At 42.1% G+C, this 18808-nt stretch overlaps 1 protein-coding gene across 3 annotated transcripts in view; it reads right to left on the bottom strand.

Moving 5' to 3' along the window:
• The window catches only part of AGAP1 (ArfGAP with GTPase domain, ankyrin repeat and PH domain 1), a 386032-nt gene that overhangs the window by 89918 nt on the left and 277306 nt on the right, over positions 1–18808 (bottom strand). For 2 of the 3 annotated variants that reach the window (XM_067298699.1, XM_067298698.1), the window contains one exon: positions 17445–17606. The exons of the other annotated variant lie outside the window; for it this stretch is intronic. In XM_067298699.1, coding sequence (XP_067154800.1) covers positions 17445–17606 — 162 coding nt within the window. The remainder of the gene's footprint in view (positions 1–17444; positions 17607–18808) is intronic. 3 annotated transcript variants of the gene reach the window in all.

The raw sequence follows: 18808 nt of genomic DNA, 5'->3' as shown, positions 1-18808 counted from the left end.
TCTGTTATATCCCTTCGACTTCATATTGGGAGCCAACACAAGCATTTGCACTGGAAGTCTTCCTTCCGGGAGCAAGGAGAGTGGGCTCAACGGATGAAGACATTCGCAGCCAGTTTACTTGATATCAGTCACAAAAAGAAGTGGAGGTGAACGCAAACGGATCGGGTATTTTAATAAATGATCAACCAAACCTCGTTTCTTTGTTGAACTGTACGGACAAAACTGGAAAGAAGTTTTTAAAAAGTACATTAGCTGACATGCATCAGAACTGTGATCCTGAGCATCCTCTAAGTACTCAAAAATCTCAAAAAAAAATAAATCCCGCAATATCTTAATAAGAATCTCAATAAAAAACGGAACTTTTGCAAGAACTTTTCTCTCTCTCTCTTTTTTTCCCCTCTAAGTCATGAAAAATTGAATAGCAATATTTAGCAAAAATTTAGTAAAGGAAGACGTACTTCTGAAATCTCATCTTCAGTCTGGGTCTTTTTATGCAGTAAATACTCAAGTAACCTTAAACCACTATTTTTCCCCCAAGGTTGGTAATATAATTTTAGGTTAATCTCAGTCCATCTTCTGGCTACAATTAGTCCTAAATGCATTTCTAGCTTTTTTTTTCCCCTTTTTTTTATTTACCATAACATCCTAAACTTTACTTAAACTGCTTTGTATCATTTAAAGTGAAACTGTTTCCAAAACTTCTTTATTAGATACCAAACCATGATCGCAGTTAAGATGAATTCAGCCATTTAGTGCCTTTGTTTGAAAAACACCAAATCAGAGTTGATTTAAAAAGTAGCTTCGGATTAATTCTAGTAGTTAAATCCCCTTACAAATGCCTATTAAAAAACAAACAAACAAACCACAACACCACCACTTATTCTGTTTTTCTGTAATAACGTTTACTTACTAACTGCCCACTAAGCATGGTCGTGCTGCAAGTTATTGGTGGGGGACAACTTACGCAGCTGAATACCTGGCAATAAAGACCAAATCAGACTCTAAACATAAACTTTATACTAAGGACTTTGGTTCTTTTCCCTGTGTCCGCTATTTCAAACCCAGTAACAAAGGATTGAACCACAAAGGGAAGCATGAGGACATATTTTCTGTATATCTATATAAGAGATCTAAGTACTTGAACCAGAAGTAGTCAAAGCAGTCATTCTGCAAAGCTTTTTTTGTCCCTCCAGACGAAGGGGAACACAAATCCTGTCTGGAAGCCACACTGCTATTCAGCTGTCCTTTGGCAGAAGGGACATTGCTATCTTTTGCTCCCTAACTCTGAAAAAAGAGAAGATGCAGAAGAGGACGACAGCAATACGGAGGCATGACCAAGCACGCAAGCTGAGCACTGCTTGGCCTGAATATTTTCCTCCAGTTTGGGACTTAGGACTATGTTTCTTACATTAAGAACATTAATTAAAAAACAAAAAAAAAAGCTTTGGAGAAAGGAGATGTAAATTCTCCTTTCAAGAGAAGCCAGCTGCAGAGTCAGGTACTACAAGAAAGGTGCCTGCTAGGGGTGCTAAGTTTTGCAATGGGCGCCCTAGTCAAGATGTGGGGCAATGAGTGTGTCTCATTGATTTCTATTTCCTCGCTAAATCAAAAAAATCCACCAGAACATCTCAGTTCATAAATATGACGGAAAAATCTCCGAGGAGACGCCGGTCAGGAGGGCTTGTTCACATACACTGTGATTTTGCAAAATGCTTCGCTTTCTTCCCCCAGAGAACATGAGGAACACGGCGCATGGACCGACCTCTAATTCTCAGCTTTCACTTTAGGAAGAATTATCCTGTTTTACTTAAGAGGGGGAAAAAAAACCCAAGAACCACCAACTCTACCGCCCCCCACGTCTTTCAAAAGGGCATTTCCAAATACTTGAGTGTGAGAGAGCCATGCCTAAGTTTGCAGGTGCTCCCAACCATGAGGCTGAAGTACGAGTGCCGTGTTCACCGCCAGACGGAAACACAGACGTCGGTCACGATGCACTGAATGGTACCTGTGAAACGCTGAAGACACCACACTGACACACAAACGTGCAGAACATGGTTTTTAGAAGAACCTCGTAAGCTTTTTGTAAGCTAAGCTCAGATCCCTCCAAAACCCGAGGCTTCTTAGTAACCACCTTGCTTATAGCTGTAACCTCTCCCTGTAATAAGTGAAAAAGCATTCTTGAAAACCCTTTCTTCTCAAAAATACTCATGTAAATCTGTATGCTTCCTGCAGCTCCGTCTAATTTCTGGCCTCTAAATTAGGCAAGCAAAATCCATTTATGAGCGCTGAAGAACAAGGAGGTTTCTAAACGTAAGGTTCACCTACTCGTGCCGGAGACCTGAAGAATTAACCTGCTACGGTAAATCCTCCTGATCCGCAGCCCTTTTCCAGCAATAACCTGCCGTCCTTGGGTCAAGCTGCCCCGAAGCGAGGAGTCGGAGGTATTCCCTCCCCTGCGACCGGCAAAGCAACGCGCGTCCCTGCTAAACAGATGCCGAGCTTATATTGTTAGTGTATTAATGCCCTATATTCCCCTTTCCGAGACCACCCTTTGAAGATGGGAGTTATTTAACGTTCTCCCGGTTTAAAATATGAGCAATCAGAACGTGCTAGGCTTACGCGCCGTGCTTTCCCATCTCCGACTACTTCTCTTGCCTGACAAGGTATTCTTCAAATTGAAAAGAGGGCTCCTGAAAGCCCGGCTTCGGCAAACTGTAAATGAGTTCAGGCTTCAGCCCACTGAATGCAATTTCCTCCTCCTGACTGAATACAAATAATGCATTTTATTTTGTATCAATTACCACGCGGGAGAACAGACGACCACTGCCGACACTATTAAATATAAAGGGGGGAGAGGGGGGGAAAAAAAAGAAAAAAAAGAAAGGGGAAAGAAAAAGGCACGCCAAATTAAAAAAGCAAGCGCCTCATTACTCCACATCTAAACCAGCTTTGACAGAGGCACTGGAAGCCATAAGACGCGTTTCACTGGCCCGCGATGGGCTGTTTTGAAGCCATCCCGCACGCTCAATGTCAGCCATTAGTTCTTCCCAATCGGGCATCAATGTTCAACGCACACCCAAAAAAATATATAATGCTGGTAATAATAATAACAATCTGCAGCCTCTCCGAGCTTCAATACTTGAAGTATGAGTCAAAGAAGCAGTTTCACTTTTCACTCGGGGAGCTGACAAGCATGACTAGAGGGGGAATAAAATAACATTCAGTTCGCATAAATATCAAGCAGGCTGCTTGAGACTGATGGGCCAGGAATGTATTCTTAGCCATCATTCTGGCAGACAGGCCCAAGGACACTCATAACTTATTTTACAATCATTTAGTTTCAGCTCAAGTGGAAAACGTGACAACTTATCTCTGCTGACAAGATGCCATATCGAACCTTACAATTAACTCTCCCGCGATTATCTGCCCAGCCCATCATTAGCTTGGCGGGTTTTGATGGACGGCACGGGCAGCTTGCCTTGATGATGGTCATCATTTGCAGGGTGGATGTCTACATTATATAGCATTAAGGACAAAATTCGCTCCTTGCCTTGGAGCGAGGGAGCCAGTTACGCTGCCCGGCGCATCTGCCAGCCTGCAGTCGCGGTGCCACATTTGTAAACGACGCGCGCGGCAAGGCGCCGCCGCGAGACGTCTTCTCCTCTCGGCCGGAGGACTCTACTACTGCTGACCGTATAAATGCACGTGCGCTCTGACAGCAAAGGGTTGCTCTTCCTCCCTTCCCCCAGAGCTCAAAGAGGCCAGTGCCACTGCTAACGCTGAGAGCTGACGCGAGAAGAGTCCTGGCGGCCTAACTCTGTGTCCACACGCGACGTTAAGGAGACCACCATGAATTGCACCTGCATGGCCGGCAGCCTTCCCGGAGCAATGGCAAAACGGGAGCTCCTAGCTCCGCAGGGTCCTGAAATACCGACGAGCTGATACCAGGGAACAGAGAAGCTTCTAAGCAAACCAGTAGGACAAAGCGTAGGCTCTCATTCCTGAAAAAGTAGTAAAAGGGTCAATTCGGAGTCTACGTATGGGCAAGCTTACATTGATGCAAGCTCTTTGGGCTCATTTTTAAATATGCAGCAGCTCACTGCACGCTCTGGAGCAACGAATGACACTTGGTAGCAAAACCCCTAGCTTATAAAGAGATGGGATATTAAAAAAAACCCACCCACACACAAAACCACAAAAACACTCAACTGTTTAAGCAGTGGTGATCTTTCCTCAGAAGTGCATGACAGCATGGTATAAGGCAAAGACCGTCCAACAAGCCAGCGCAGCTTTTATTGTACCAAGCAAGTCCCAGGCTTGCCTCCCTCCTAGATGCATTTTGTAGCTACGGCCATAGGAGAAATTCCTTTCAGTTATGACACACACTAATAGGAGGAATGAAGGGAAGGGAACGGAAGGGAAGACGTATGTTGTCTAAAACCGCAATCCAGCAGTACGAGATGGAACATGAAATGAAGAAGAGAAACAGTTCTTCTCAGAAAAGTCTCAAGGGCTGTACTGTTGTACTGCACCGTATTTGCCATTTGAAACACTTCAGTTCGACATCCTCTCTCGGTATTACACGACGTTTGTAAAACTTAACTTTCCACAAATGTCCCGCTTCTTATTTCTTTATAGCTTCATTTTTTGGAAGCTGTACGCACTCCATAACCACGTCTCAAAGACAACTCCATTTGTACCTGGTAAGGACGTTGCAAGAGCCCTCCTGGGTTTGGAAAGAGTAGGAAATTCAGTTTAAATCTCGCCTGTGCTTCTTCGGCGCACCTGGCACCACTGACTTGCCTCCCAAACTCCAAAGCATCCGCGCAGAGCACTTGGAGATGAGCATTCAGGTCACCTTGCTTGGGCTGCTGGCAAGGCACATGCAGTGGAGCAGCAGCAGACACCAACACCAGCAATCAAGGAAGCGAAAAAAATGAGGGACAAGAAGCAGGTACGAGCACCCGAGGCCACGGCAGAAGGGCTGGGGGTGCTAAAAGCATTAGGAAAACAAGCAACATAAAATGCACAGGAATAGTACAGCGCACAGGCAGAGCTGAGATACAAAAATCTGAGAAGGGAGCTTCAGCTTTGGCCCATGGTTCCTATTCTCCTCCGTACGATTGCCACCTTTTCTCTCCTCTGTAACCATTTCAAGTGGAAACAAGGATATTCTGACCTTTTCTATCTTCGTGCCTTTTGATTTATCTGGTATTTTTGTCAAATCACCTATTTACAAGAACTTGAAATAAACTCAACAGGTGAGAACACTATTCTCCACAGACCAAAGTCCAGCTTGATCTGGTTTACATTTTTCTTGCATCTTCTTGTTAAAATTTTCCAACAGGCTTTCAAAGTGAAATTAGACGTTCTGTCAAGCCCAGCTCCCTAACGCGGCCTTATTCTCAAGAGGCTGGAGATTGATTAATTTGGGTTTTTGATTTTCCCAAGTGACAAGAAGTCAGGCATTACAAAAGCCGGAACGGTGAATGGGATCAATTAAAGAGCAGAAGCAGCAACACAATTAATAGCACCAGGTTCAACAGGAAAAGAAAGCACCGATGACGAAAACAACAGCAACAGCTCTGCCTGCAGCAGGAATCTCTGCCGCGACCCAAGAAAGGCTGAATCCAGAGAGTGCGTTTCAGAACTTTTACTATGCTATTAGTGCCGAAATGAAATAAGCCAAAGATGTCGGTAGCTGGTGGACTGAATAATAAAAAAATAGCTGGACACTTTCATCTTCTACATGTGTTTTAAATAGAGGGGGAAAAAAAGCAATCCTTTTATTTAAACGGGGGAAGCGATAGACTAAAACCATCTGTAGTTGTATTTCAGACCCATTTCCCTGAGCTGAGATTTTTCTGGCTGTGAAATCCAATGCTCTACAGCTTCCCTTTACAGCTATTACCATAAATGTTCTATCAAGTTCTTTATATTCCTACTCTGCCTCAAACCGAAGTTAAAGGGATGCTGCAATTGCACAATGACTGCATAAGGCTGGAGTCAGGCACGGATGTACAGGACTGACATTAAAAATCTGTCAAAACCGCGGCTTGGCAGAAGCCTGTAGAAGATAATAAACATCTGGGAGCGGGGAAGAGGGGGCGACACAAGGTTACAGCACAGGGAACAAAATACAAATATTTTTAACGCAGGCACCGATCGCACCTTCAGCTGGAATTAGGCATATCCGGTCATTGTTTAGCTGAATTTAAGCTTGGACATTCAAGCTGTCGAGGGCTTAAATTAACCTGCCGCACTGAAAGAAATTAAAAGGAAGCTCTGAGCAGAACTGTGGGATGGAGATGAAAGAGCCTCAGGAGTATTCTCTTTCCACTGCATCTACCATTTTTCCAGTCTTGTGCCTAGAGCCTGTAAATCACAAAGCCATCCTGTCATGTACAGAAAGCCCCACTGAATGCCCAAGTTACTGTCTCGCTGCCTCTAATGGCAATTTCAATTAAATAAGAAAAACAAAGACTCCTTCTTGACAAAAAAAGAGATTTCCCGACTTTTGGAGGTCCTGGCTTTTGATGCATCTTAGCACGCCTGGAGCAAAGCGGACCTGGTGCCGTGTTTGGAATGAAAGGCTCATTTACACTCGGCAGCCTAATAAGGCACTCGGTGACAAGCAAGGGACGTCAGCCACAGCCTTGCGAGAGAAAGTTAGTCTCACGACACGGAGGCGTATGCATTGAAAGGACTGGCTTCACTGAGGACAGCGAGAGCCTCGTTACGATCTCTCTTATCTAAAGAAAAGACAAACTTGCTTCCAGCTTGTTGCCTACTAACATGTAACATCCGACCGTCTTAAAGGAAGCATAAAAGCAAAGAATGCAACATTCCCCCCCTCCTTTTTTTTTAAAAAAAAACATTATATTGCTCACTATGATTCCCCTCCTAAGGGAGGAGTGGTTACAGTGCTAGCAGGGTACCATCCTGCTCCATAGAAATCGAAGCGTCGATAGCAAGAAAAAGAGGCGGCCAGAATCAGTTAATCCCCTTTCAAAGCCATCTTATGAAGCAAGCTCCTGGTATCGTAGAAGGAAATTTATGATCCGATGCAAAGAGAGGACACGTCTATTCCTAACTGACCCTGCTGCGTTGCCACCACTGTGACAAGCATAAGCAGTAAAGAGTAGCCGTATTTTAGAAAATCTGGAAGACTCAGCTGATGAACTGGAAATGGACTGCCAGCCCTTCCTTCCTCTGCACAGCTTGCCTAAAGCAGGCTTAGGTCAGGTGCAGAGATATTAGAAACCACTCAGAGTTAACAGTTTGCTAATTTATCTTATTCTCTATTACCTAGAAGTATCTTTGTTTGCCTCATTTGTACCGTATGCTGAACACGCACGCCCTGTGGAAAGATCAAGCATGACAAGTTGCTCGAGTATATAAAGGACAACAAACTAGAAAGAGATGCAAGTCTCGGATGTTTCAGGATGCCACCACATCCCAAGGCAAAGTTAATTTTGTGGCTCCCACTGAATAGATCTACAGTCTACATGTATAAAGGATATCCCTAATTCCTCTGGCATAATGTTTTGGCCGCGCAGCATCAGATCTGTTGAGAAGAGAGATGCGATTCTTACACGGTGTCACTCTGAATTGCTATTAACGACGTGGATGATGCTGTGGGCAAGGCTTGTCCTGGCTGTCAAGCATAGACAAAACGGAGAGGTGAGGAGTATTACAAAAGGCAACTAGCTATGGGGATTAGTTTATTCAGATAACTAGTTCTTAACCATCCCTATGAGGGAGAATGAAAATGGATGGTCCTTCTGAAGACAAACCATAAGGCTTCAGGGTAGCCTCTCCTGGTTAGGTTTCTCCTGCCAGCGTTTGCTACCTTGCAGAACTCCCACGACATCCACCGAGAAGGTTCAGCAACTGCCTTCCCATGAAAGGCCTCCTCATTTTAGTCAAATGGTCAAGAATAAAGTTCACAAGATCGATCACTTGAGGTTGACCCCAAGTCACACATGTTGGTTAGTCTATCTACCACTTTGTATTTCAATAGTCACAAAACCTTTGAAGTCAGTTACCAACAGTTGTAGCTAGAGATCCCATAAAGATCAGCCCAATTAATGGTGATTTGCAAAATAAGAAACAGTGGAGTTCTCTTAAAAAGAATACATCTTAGTCATGCAAGCTAGATCACGACCAAGTACATACAAGATTACGTGAGAAATACTATTTCATAGTCCTGGTCAAAATGATGTGAATAATAAATTCACTTCGACTATAAGAAGAGGGTCAGAGTTCCCCTCTGATTTAACATCAGCATTGTCCTCTGATTGCAAGAAACTCATGTAACAACATTTTGCTTTGAAATAGAGCCCTGAGGTCTCAAATCACTTGCAAAATAATGAATGCATGCCTTACTGAACCATATCCTACTAAAATATTTACCTTGCATTTCAAGATAGGTAAAATGAAACAGAAAAGAAGAACTGATTCTCTTCAAAGAAATGCTGAAGAGCCAGAAAAAGAGCCACATCTCTAGCCTTATACTTTAACCTTCAGCCTGTATAACCTGTGGATAACCTTCAAGCATAAAAAAATCCACCCCTCACTGGTAATTGAGAAGAGGTTAGAAGACTCTCAACTGCCAGTCCACAAGACTTCAGTGAGAAACGCTAAAACCAGTGCTTCAGAAATTTAACATTTCTACAATTAAAACAGAATAATTGTTATATACCAAATAGGCAGTTAATTGCCCCCTCCTAGGCAGGAAAAGGTTAAGGCTTACCTGGTGCTCCAGGAGCACCAGCATCAGCAAGGAAAGGAAATAACGGAAACACCAAAGATACTCTCAGTCATACGCAAAAACAAACACTGGGCTATTATAAAACCCTAGAACTGAGAAGTAAAATATATCTTGCTTTTCATATAAAGCTATGAGTTTCAGTGGTGTAATATCCTTCTTGCCTTTTTATAGGTGTCAGGTGTTCTAAGCATCATAGACAAATAATTTTTCTCTTTCTTAGCTCTGTGGAAACTACCAGCTCTTCTGCGGGTTTAGGATAACTGAAGTCAGGGCCCTCGACTTGGAGCACTCAGCAGTTCCTTTGCTCTCACGAAATCCCTGCAGCAGAGAAGCCACTTGCTTAGAGCCTCAGCTGACTTGCAAACTGGATCCTCACCATCACCGCGGACTGTGGGTGGCACACCACGACGGCTGAATTACGGGGCTACCTCAACTGTGACAAATGAAGGGCCCCGCCACTTGAAAGGAGATGCTCTTCCACCTGCAGGAAGTCCAAGCCTCTGCGCTTCAGCTGTCCCCTAACAATCCTCAGGTTGTGATGGGCTCGCGTATCGGATTTGGCACAGAGGCTTCTTTCACTGCACACGCTATGAAAAAGCTTTGAAGTGTTGGATTCCATAGGTAAAGTATACATAACGGCCCGGGACCTGCTGCTCTGTGATCTAGCCTGGAAAGAAACCGAGACCGCAAAGAGACATGCTTGATGGGACAACCGCTCTCCTATTAGCTGGAACAGAAACTTCATTAAGCCCCAGAGGAAATAAATGCAGACTGCTTGTTTCTTGCCCACCCTTCAGCCAGATACTGGCAAACGAAAGCACTGCGCTCTGTGGATGTATATTAAACAAGTCTAATTATTATAAACTTCTACTTGAACTTAAGAAGTATGGACGTTGAAAACCAGGAGAAATTCTCAAGTCAGGAATTACTCCAGTGGTAGCTATATACAAATTTTTTACCTTCCAACTTAGTTTAAGACATTACTTTATCTAAATTTAAAATTTAGATTATTATATAAATTTAATTATTAACATTTAGATAAAACAAAAGCATTAATAAAAATAAAAATATATTGATCTGGGAAGTTCATGCATTTCCTTAGTTAAGTCTTACTTTTAAGATCCTTAGATAAGGAAATATTGTTTGGAAGTTCCACATGCCCCACACTTACTGGAATTAGAGGAGTTTATAAAGCTTCACACTTTGCTCTTGCAGTATTATGTCTTTCCTGTAAGCTGACTTGAGAACATGTCTCTCTGGATTCCTATTACTCTCTTTGCACTGCAAACATTGCTATTTTTCAAAAACTCCTGTAGGATATTGTGTGAATTGGCTTCGCGCCCTTGTTTCCTCGCAATTACAATTTATCAAGATGCATCTCTCCTGAATGCATACCTACGTCCTCAAATCCAACGTAGTCCTTTAACTTTTAACAGCTTGTGCTAACAGAGCCGTCTTTCTGCGGTTGCTGAGTTTAGGCAGCGTGTTGATGTCGCCGCAACTGTTTAAGCGTTCTACGACCGCAGGTCACATTTATTTGAGACGCCGGGAAAAATAATCACAGCTGATAGCATACTTCCAACTATCTGACGGCTGACCTGCCAAGCAGCATCACAGCGCAACCCGTTCCAAACTACGGACAGGTATTTTGAAGATTAAAGCCATCTTAAACAGCAAACAAAAGGTAGTTTAATCTTTCAAAGGGCTTTTTTTTTTTTTTTTTTTAATGCAAATAAGATTACGGGACTGATGAAGAACTCACTTTATACCAGGGAGCTATCACTTTCAGTATTAACCCTTCCATTTCGACAAATACTAATATGGAAACAGAGAACTGAGGATGCTTTACAGACTTCTAAGTGCTGCCTCTGTCAAATGTCAAGCGTATGAGCCACCGAGAGACAGCTCGTAGCTGAAGTTAGACAAGTAGACAGCTGTGCAGACATATATATATATATATAAATATAATACATACACACACACATATATAAATATAAAAAAAATTTTATATAAAAAGTGCTGACTTTTGGTGGTGATGAAAGGCCACAAGCAGTAGACTGCAACACTAACCCTTCACGTGAGAGGTCAGAAACGCGTAGCGACTCTGGGACACGAGCCTGAAACCCTGATAAAGAGGATATTCACTATTCTGATTCTGAAGCTAAAAAAATAAAAATAATAATAATTAAAAAAAGCTAAACCAAACACAAGCTAAACGAAGCTAAACTAAATACAAAATATGCATTTAAGCATCCATAAGTAAATGTCAGGAAAAGCAAAGCTTTATAGTTCCATTGAGCAAGTTAATTTGGTCACATAAACAATTTACTGACAGGCATTTGGCACTTCAGGCTGTGAACAAGATTAAGATGAGCATGAGGTTGCCAATGTCAAATTATCAGAAGATGAAAACTCACATTTCTTGCCATTTTGGAACCAAGCACAGCATTTAATTGCTGAATGCAACAATTCTTTACATTTTAATCTTGGAAAAAAGAGGATCTGAAGACAGAAGAAGCAGATGTGTTTCTAGAGATCTGCAGAATTGTAAAAATCCATATAACACAACTCACCAGTCAAACAGCAGCGCTAAGCAAATAAGAAATACTTAGCTGAAACCTCGCAAAGTTGTGCGGAAATGCCCATGTACCCTAAATCCTTTTTAAACTAGAATTACAAGACAGTGCAGTTCAAGCCCTTTGCAAAGCAGTGGCTTGCTATCAATGACCCAAAGATATATGGGTACAAGCTCTCCCCCAGTGGAGCCCCCCTTTCAAACTGCAACCTGCAGCCCAGTTAACATGGTAGAAGGTATATTGGAAGTAGCAAGCAAGTAGTGTCTGAACTCCTGTTGCATGGAGGTAACACATTTTGCAGGGGTTTGGGCCCTTGACTACGTTTTTGGCACAGCACGTTCAGCAGAAGCTCAGGAAGATCTCACGGCGTTCTTCATCTGTATGACGGGACAGTTTTTTCCCCATTATTTTGGCGATAAATTCATAGCATACTTAAAGGCTAAACATTCAGAGTGAGGGAACTCTGCCTTAAACTCACCCATTCAATTGAGATCCTTACAGTTGACAAGAAGAAATGGGTAAGCACTGGGTTTTACTGGTTATGGATGCCAACACATGCCTAAAACACCCCTGGCAGCAAGCACCATTCAGTTTAGCACTCTGAGACCCTTTCTAAAGAGCTTATCCTATGGTGCTGCCATCACTCCTGTCTTGGAGTTGGTGAACACCACATCCATGAGAATAACAGAAAAGATATTTAGCTGCCATGTCTTGTTTCCAGGAGAGCAGAAGAGCTGAGCACTCTACCTCACATACTCTGTAGGGAGGATCCTAGAAAGAGGCATACAACACTTAAGAGAGAAAACCGGTTAAAATATAGTCTAAAGAAGGTGGTGCTGGCAACGTGCTTGGGGAAAAGATTGCGAAAATTCAGTAAGGACATTCCTGTCCTCTTTTTCAAGAACGAGGAGCAGCAACTCATAATTTGCTTTGAAACTAAAGATGAAGCTGGAAGCCAATGTATAGTAATAAGCAAATTTTTGCCACCTCCACGCTTGGCAGTTATTCTTCCCTGCATGCCTTACACTACTTTGGGGAAGCCCAGGTTGCAGAATTGCATCTCCCTCTGTTTAAATTAAAATCGGTCTGAAACTAGCAGTCAAGCAGGACAGTTCCTCCCATGCAATACGAGCTACAGGGAAGGTGCTAGAGTAATTGCAAGAAAACACAAGTTTCCTATTCCTTTACTTGGGTGAGTAAAGACATAGACACTACACTGTTAAGAGCCCAGCCCCAAATTGCCTTCTGTTCCATAGGACACTTCAATATTTGTGGTCGGCTGGGCTGCTCCGGAAGGGAGCTTGTCAAGGATGTGAGCCTAACTTCAACACAAACCTTTTAAGTATGTAAATTTGTGCTGAAAGGGGATGATTTCCAGAAAGGGCTAACAGGCAGTCCCTTAAAAAAAAGTTTCCTTAAGGTATGTTCGGCTGCTTGGAAAGCTCAAGCAATAGCTTAATGTTGATAGTAGTTTACCCTGCTGAGCTGACAAAGTTTCCCTCCAGAAGTATTTGCTAGAAGCGATTTGTTTGGTGATCACAAAACGGTGCAAGAAGTATATGATTACTCCCTTCTCACTTCTACTTTTAAAGGATAATGTAAACTCTTTGCACACATGAACACACACTTTCCAATATGCCGTGTGTTTTACAACACTAAAAATTGTAACAGCTCCAGAACAGCTAGTAAATGAGAAAATGACTTCATATGCACTTGCCAATTAATTATTTCCTTCTTTAAAAAGGAGGGAAAGAACAGTGAGAACTCAATTTCAAATTAATAAACCCTAATACCCCACAGTTAGGGGTATTATGCCGCCAGGTATTACAATTCATACAAGTTACTGCAGAGATGCAATAGCCTGTACAAGCAATGGGATAGTGATAAAGCCTAAGCAGATGATATTTAAACACATATTTGACTTACTGCGGTATTTGATATCATGCTGGAATTTAAATGACAATTTGCAAAAGCAGAAAAAAAAATCCCTGTCCCATGTGAACTACTGTTTGCAGCACTGTTTAAGTTAATTTTATTACTTTACGGAAGAAATTATTTCCTCTGATATTCCTGGGACACAGTCCTATAAGTCAAACACTGACTTCTAGAAGAAGAATGAGCCGGCTACTTGTCCATGCTCAGGTAGGATTTGATATCCCCAGTCTTCTGTGAAATAAGTCTCACGAACTGCAGCTTGCACTAACACAGCTGGCTGCGGTTTCCTCCGTCAAAAAGCAGGGATGGTAAATTTGAGGCTCTCTCTCTCCAGCTCTTTAAGGAGGTATAAATTGTAAGGACTGCAGGACAGACAGCATCATCATTCATTAGCGGCAGCACCAGTGCTAGTTAATATTAATCGTTAGGTCTATTTTCCAGCAGAAAACCACATTTTCTACTCAAGTTTGAGAGGCTTGGCCAGCATTTCCGAGATTCCTCCAAACAGTACTGCGCTCTCCAGCTAACAAAGCTAAAAACCAAACAAACCCTAAGAAATAACAACCGAGTTTGCAGAGGAGGAATCATGCAGATGTGCATTCCAGATGTTCCACGCCAGCCTGGGGGACCGGAGAGGCGCGCGGCATAAAGGCGCAGCCCAAGCACAAAACCCACTCTGTCTCGCACCGAAATTCAAGACCCCAACAAGTTACAAACGGCTCTCCTGGGACTACGCCACCCTCTTCTTGCCCGGCAATGAGCAAGTATAGAGAATTCCCGGTGGAAAAAAATTATCCATCACGAAAAAGATTTATCAAAGGAAAAAAAAAAAAAAAAACATCACGGGTGTCCAATCCGATCCGGGAAAAGGCATCGGCCAATAGTCGCAGCAGCGGTAATTGTTCTAAATCTATCAATAAGGCTAAGCTGCTCCTTCATTGACTGCAAACACCAATTTCTTTCATGGAGGATTATAAGTTGATGTTCATGGTCTCTCTACCACCATTAGGGTGATAAACAGTTTAAACTACATCAGGATCTGACATGTAGATCAATTCTGGGTCCATAAAGAATCTACACAAGAGGTTCCGGGACAGGGATTTACTGCCCCCAGTTTTTATTCTCTCTTGCTGCTAAAATTACTTCTGTCACATACTTACAAGAGTAAGAAAAAAAATGTAAAAAGAATTAATTTTTCATGTACCACTGGAACAGTCTTTTTAAATTTCTGAGTTTTAAGACAAATATGTTACTGCATTTAAAATTATGCTGAACAGCATGTGGCATTTAGCTAAATAGTGAGCCGATCCCACGATTCGCTCACTATCAGGCAGACAGCAATTTGAAACATTGAACTAAGCTGTCTAGATTTTCTCCGAGGGCAGTCACAGGCTTCATGTTACCAGTGCCAAATTATATTAGACATTTAATTTTAAACCTCAGGTACTTAAATGTAAAACCTTACAACAGTAATAGTCATAAAGCAGTGGGGCATTCCATTTCAGAGAATGGATTTTTCTATTTTTCCCCTTTAATTTAACCAGCACCTCCTGTTTTGTGGCTCTGCCCACTACAAAGTAATTTATCTAATTAGGAGATGTTCACAGCTGCTTAAAAGACAGAAGCCCCAGGAAACCAAAGGTCTGCTTAGGAAGACTTTGAAAAGTTCTCCAGAGCCACACAAAGTATTAATTTAATGTGAAAAAAAAGGTGCAGAGAAAAATTGAATCCCAATATGTTATTTTGTCTACAATAAAACCATGTGACAATAAGCAGGCATATTCTCCAGTACATTGGCATTTGAATTCCAAAAGATGCTTAGCTTCTCTCCATACCTGCTGCTTTCACAGTATTATCTTTTTATGACTAAAATTCAAAATCTTTTAATGGAGAAAAAACCCTGAAATTAAAAAGGGTTTTTCATGCGTCAACTCGCCAGCATAAAGGACACATCTACGAGCTTACCGAAAGATGATACACTGGTAGCAATGAATTATTCTTGACGTTTTCTAGCAGTTTTATCATCCCAACACTTATGTTTATGCTGACATTTAGTTGCCTAAGACTGACCACTAGCGCAATTTTTTTCCACAGATCGGGAAGAAAAAATACTTCTCATTATCTGTAAACAGTAGGATCTCTGCAACAAATTATTTAAGTCAGGCTTATTCAAAACTACCCACCAGTCAACTGTATTTTTTGAATAAATATTTCATAGATAATTCTAGCTGTCGTCTCTTTTGATCCAGAAGTAATCACGTATGAATGTCAAGTCAGAAGAAGGGAGTGCACATATTTGGAGTACGGAGCTTGTGCAGAAGAAAAGGATCCCTTTATCAGTAATTTAGGACCAGCTGTACTACAACATCAGGAACAAGAGACAAGTTTAGCAAATATCTCCAAAGGAGAAACAGCATTACAAAGGAAAGGGGAAAGGGAAGAGGCAGGAATTTAGGTTATATTTCTTCTTTTCAGCATATTAATTACACACCACTTTGAGGAACTCATTGAATTCTGTGTTTGATGATTGTCTTCTGCAGTCTCAGGTTTCACTTCTGGCACTAGGGAGAAAGGGGATGGTATCTGCTCACCTCCCTGTAGTTAGGCCAAGTGTAGAAGACCAGAGAGTGACTAAATCTGGTCTTTCCCTTGCCTCCATTCTAGTGAAAACATACAATTTTGTCCAACTTCTTTGAAGGGCTACAGTATAAAAGAGGAGAACAAAAAGCTGATGCTTTGGTATGACCTTTTAAAAGGAAGGTAGAATTGGGGTGGATTAAAACAGCAAAGCAACTCAGGAAAAGAGAGAATATATGGACTGTGAAACCAGTTTAGGCTAAAGGAATCTGTGGGCATTGGCAATGCCAAGGGTGAGAGAGAAAACACCCTCATCGCTGGAAGGAAAACGTGCTCAAGTAGGAGAATGCCAATGGCCCTAAAAGTCTAACCAGCTTCTGAGAAAACAGGGGAGCTGGGTGCACACAGAAGGAAACAGCTTTCTGCAATTTTATCATTCCACTTAGAAGTATTTCTCTCTCTTCTCTTGGGTAGACAAAAGTAAAGGGTGTTTGATTTAGAAAAAGGCTTCGTCAAAATCTGTATCATTCTGATGCAAATGCCATACTCCTGAAGATGTTGCTCCAGAAACACACGCACTTAAGCCAAACACAAACATTATATATTATACAGATACATATGGGACACGGGAAGATGTTTTCCTGCTCCTACAGTTCTCACTATTTTAAGGAAAGACATCAGAAACAGGTTCCTCCATTCCTGCCATTTTTCCCCCTCTGTTATCCTTATTCATACTTAATTTCTTCTCAGTGCTTTCTTTCACATGCTCATCTCTTCTTCTCACCTGTTGCTCTGTGCTTCATGAGCTTTCCATGGTTTCTCCACTTGCGTGTCTGAGACACCATGACCTTGGACACGTGTGCTTCACTGACATGAACCAGATCTGCCCCATGCTGCATTGGATATTATCTAGTCCCAGCCTACCCACCACAATTGCTCCAAGCATGTCCTAACCTGTGTAGGTAGCAGATAAACTACACGTGAAAGCTTGCATCAAATCTCAGTCCTTGGCCCGCACTCTACACTGGCATGCTCTCCACTGAGACCAGATGCGACATTTTGTTACCAAATACCCTACAGACCTTCTGAAAAAAATCACCCCTTGTCTCAGTGTTAGAATCCAACCACTGCGAAACACCATCTGGAACAGCCTTTGTTCATTTTAATACCATTAAACACTCCACATAAAAAACACTACAAGAAAAAAAAGTGTATGCCAGTAGTGTGCATACTTTAAAGCAAGATCACAGCAGAGAGAAAAACATGTCGATGAAAAGATCTGACAGACAACTTACTGCTAATATTCACTGTCATACAGAGCAAGAAAACAAGGCTATAAAGCAAACAACCTATACTACATACCTGAAATTAAAATTGTACACTATAATTACAGTAGCTCTTCCTGATGAGAAATGACTGTATTGATCTGTGCTCTTTCATCTAATTTCTCCTTTTCTTTCAGATGCGAGAAATTTGGCTTACAGCATCTGGTTGACCATCATCAGTTTTTACAGCAAAATACAAAATTCCTCCCCCCTTCGCCCCAGACCAAACAGACCCCCCCCAAGCTCCAGGTTTCTTACCACTGCTAATGCCAGAGTTTGCAATGACTGTTGCCTCACTCCACTGATCTGCACTGGAGACCGAGTAAGAGCGCTGATGCATACCATCCGGACGACTGTTGAAGGAGACTAGACTGATCCCACTGGCCATCTGAGACACAGATGTGCTAGTAGTCACGTTCCCTAGACGTAAATGGAAAACAAATTGGTGTCAATAGAGAAGGCAAAATTGATTTACATGAAGGTGGACGGGGGCATCTTAACAGAGCAGAAAAAGAGATTACTTAACCAACACGAACAGCAAGGCACCACTCCCTGAACCTCCAAAGGCAACAGTCCCGTGACCACCTTGGGGCACCACAGATTACAGCAGCCTGGTGAAACCTAACTAGGAACTTTGGACAAAAGAGCCTAGATTTTCCAGATTTCAACTTATTCTGTTCATCTGCCTTCTGGAAAACACAATCTTCCACAACCCTGCTAGCGGTAACACTTTGTGCAGCTTCTCCACTGCTACAGGTAGATGCACCACAGTTTGGAGAACACTGGCTTAGAGCACACAGGACGCAGACCAAGCATGGAAAAGAAATTAATACCTGAGAACTACGGCTTATACAACCAACCAAAATCTGAGCCAATGCAGCCAACTCAAAAAGTTTAAGACGATCTAACACTAAATAAAATTTCAAGCATGTCCCCAAGTAAAGCCAAAATATAGTGATGGTGAGTAAGTAAGTACAAGCATTGCAAGACCAAGGAAAAAATGTATTCAGATTTTATATCGTAAAGCAACATCGTGACACAAACAGCACACAGCGGAGGCTTCCTCCCTTGCCTGCCAAAATCATTCTTGTTCACCCTTCATAATTGTAACTGGAGGGCTATTACACAAGAGGTGAGACATAAAAGAGAATAAACAGTAACCACTAGAAACAGTTTCAGTATTTTCATGATCCATGAGGGCTAGGACAATAAAATGTTTGGGGGGGGGGGGGGGAGGAGGCAAGGACAGGCTCCTCGCTGTTAAAAACAGATGAAGAGTGATTCGGCTGAATCAATTTTAGAGTCAAAACAATTAAAATCCTTTCCACAAACTCAGATTTCCAGTGGTCTTCCTCTCAGCTTGCTATATGCCAGAGTTTGCTCCACAGTTTGTGCTTCTGACCACATTTTACTCCAATCCTGGCCCAGGATTTATATATTACAACATGATAAATATTTTGCCATGCTAGGTTCATTCTCCGTGGCAGGCTCTTCCAAAGGATAGCAGGCACCGATGACAAGGTGAGAGTCTACTCATAAAGCACCCCACAAGCCTTCTATGGCTTTAAGAATATTCTTTAAAAGCAGGTGTAAAGGGAAAGAAACAGACACAATCTTATAAA

Source organism: Apteryx mantelli, chromosome 6 (assembly GCF_036417845.1).
Source record: "Apteryx mantelli isolate bAptMan1 chromosome 6, bAptMan1.hap1, whole genome shotgun sequence".
Classification (NCBI taxonomy): Eukaryota; Metazoa; Chordata; class Aves; order Apterygiformes; family Apterygidae; genus Apteryx; species Apteryx mantelli.
This window is presented reverse-complemented; position numbering and strand designations above follow the sequence as displayed.